Source organism: Buceros rhinoceros, unplaced genomic scaffold (genome assembly GCF_000710305.1).
Source record: "Buceros rhinoceros silvestris isolate BGI_N320 unplaced genomic scaffold, ASM71030v1 scaffold45065, whole genome shotgun sequence".
Lineage (NCBI taxonomy): Eukaryota > Metazoa > Chordata > Aves > Bucerotiformes > Bucerotidae > Buceros > Buceros rhinoceros.
In genome coordinates, this window is record NW_010415537.1 from 3,111 (window position 1) to 4,878 (window position 1,768).

The 1,768-nt window shown below is 40.4% G+C and overlaps 1 protein-coding gene across 1 annotated transcript in view; it reads right to left on the bottom strand.

The window, feature by feature from the left end:
* Positions 1–615: 615 nt before the first annotated feature.
* The window catches only part of FABP2 (fatty acid binding protein 2, intestinal), a 2,789-nt gene continuing 1,636 nt past the window's right edge, over positions 616–1,768 (bottom strand). Inside the window, exons 3-4 of the mRNA XM_010137427.1 lie at positions 1,601–1,708; positions 616–666 (exon numbers count right to left, since the gene is read on the bottom strand). Coding sequence (XP_010135729.1) covers positions 616–666; positions 1,601–1,708 — 159 coding nt within the window. The remainder of the gene's footprint in view (positions 667–1,600; positions 1,709–1,768) is intronic.

Consider the following 1,768-nt stretch of genomic DNA (forward strand, 5'->3'; position numbering starts at 1 on the left):
GCTCTACCTCCGGACATCACAGACCCGGGCACGGGGCGGCCGGGGCCTGCCAAGAACGGGAGTCCTGGAGGTCGCATGTGCTTTAGATTATTCCCATTAATATGAGCAAGGTATTGGTGGGATATCATTCCAGTCCTCCAAGTGAGCTGTATTACCACAGCATATTTAATGTTTATTCCATATTTATATTTACACAGAGTAGTCGTAGAGCCCTGGGTGGTGTCAGGTTTGTCATCTTATTACACGATATTCAGTACACAGAGAAACTGTTGATCAATATAAATATTATGGTAAGGAGACTAAGTTGCCATTTGAGAGCCAGTGCAAAAAATATTTAAGTTCTACTTACAGAAAATAGTTTCTGTGGCCTTTTACAGCATGGCACTCAGATAGGAGTGGGTACAAATAACATATTAGCATTTGTATCAAATTGTAGTTGTTTATTCAAGGCAGAACAGTAAACATAAGGAACTAGCCTGTGTCTTCAACAGCCCTGAGTAATTGTGGCTTAGAAGGTGCTGTGAGGGGATAAAGAGGGGGAAAAAACGAGAGGGTATGTAGAAAAACAGTCTTTTTCATTGGTTTTTGATGCTGGTGCTATTCTGGGTGAAATACTTAGGCCCTTTTGAAGAACCGCTTGGCTTCAACTCCTTCATACACATAGGTCTGTTAAGAAATTAAGAAGAAAAATGAGCGGCTGCTATTAGAAGTTAGAAAAAAAAGTAAGTTTCATTTCACGGATGCTACTGAGAGATGGTAAGTAGTGATGTAATTAATTGACTGGTGACTTGGTGGGCCCTACCAGCCCTTGGGCAGGCTCTTGAGGAAAGGGACGTAGGAAAGCAGCCTGGGGGGTTCAGGAAAACGCTGAAGTGTTGAAGTGCTCTGTGCCCAGTTCCACGTCTTAACAAGTTTCATCTGTGTGACTGCTTTTATTAGAAGTGTGAAGAAGCACTGCAGGGTTGGACTATCTGGTTTTCATATCTCAAATCTCACACCTGTCCGTAAAGTTGGAGGGTTTTTTATTTATTCTTTAAAGAAGCTTGTGACCCTCTAGCAGAGAGTATCTTAAAGCATTACAGTTCAGTCTCTGGCTTTTATACAGAGCTGTGAAACATTTCTCTTTTGTCTCCGTCTTACCCCTCTGTGCCACCATCATCTCCTGTCCCAAGCCCAAGCTTTGTTTTAAAAGAGCATTTATCAGTTACTGACAGCACTACCCTGTAGGAAGCTCCTGTGGTACGACTTCTACAAGGCAGACACTTGGGAAAGGGCCTTCGGTCAGAGCACGTGTATCTATCTATCTGTCTGTCTGTCCATCTATCTATCTATCTATCACCTATATCTCTTCTGTATACAGCTTTTATTCACAGGCTTCAGAATGCTTTGATAACATACTCTTCACATGGGTAGAAAAACATAGAAATCACAGATAGGAAGATTTATTTTAGGATTTAAATTTTGATAGATTACTTGGGATTTCTAACTAAAGAGAAATGAGGTTATCTGGCTTGAAGAAAACGTTTCATGCTTTCCGAACTTCATGCTTTTCAAAGTTTTCCCGTTCATTATATTGTAAAGTTGTGACTGCTTCACTCACCTGAACAATTTCATCACCTATGATTTCCCTGCATGCTGTGAGTACTTTTCCGTTATCTTTTCTAGTAAATTTTCCTACGAGTTTATTTCCTTCCATGTTCCAAGAACCCTATAATGGAAAAAACCCACCCTAATATTTTGCAATAGATATGACACTGCTTTTATTTAA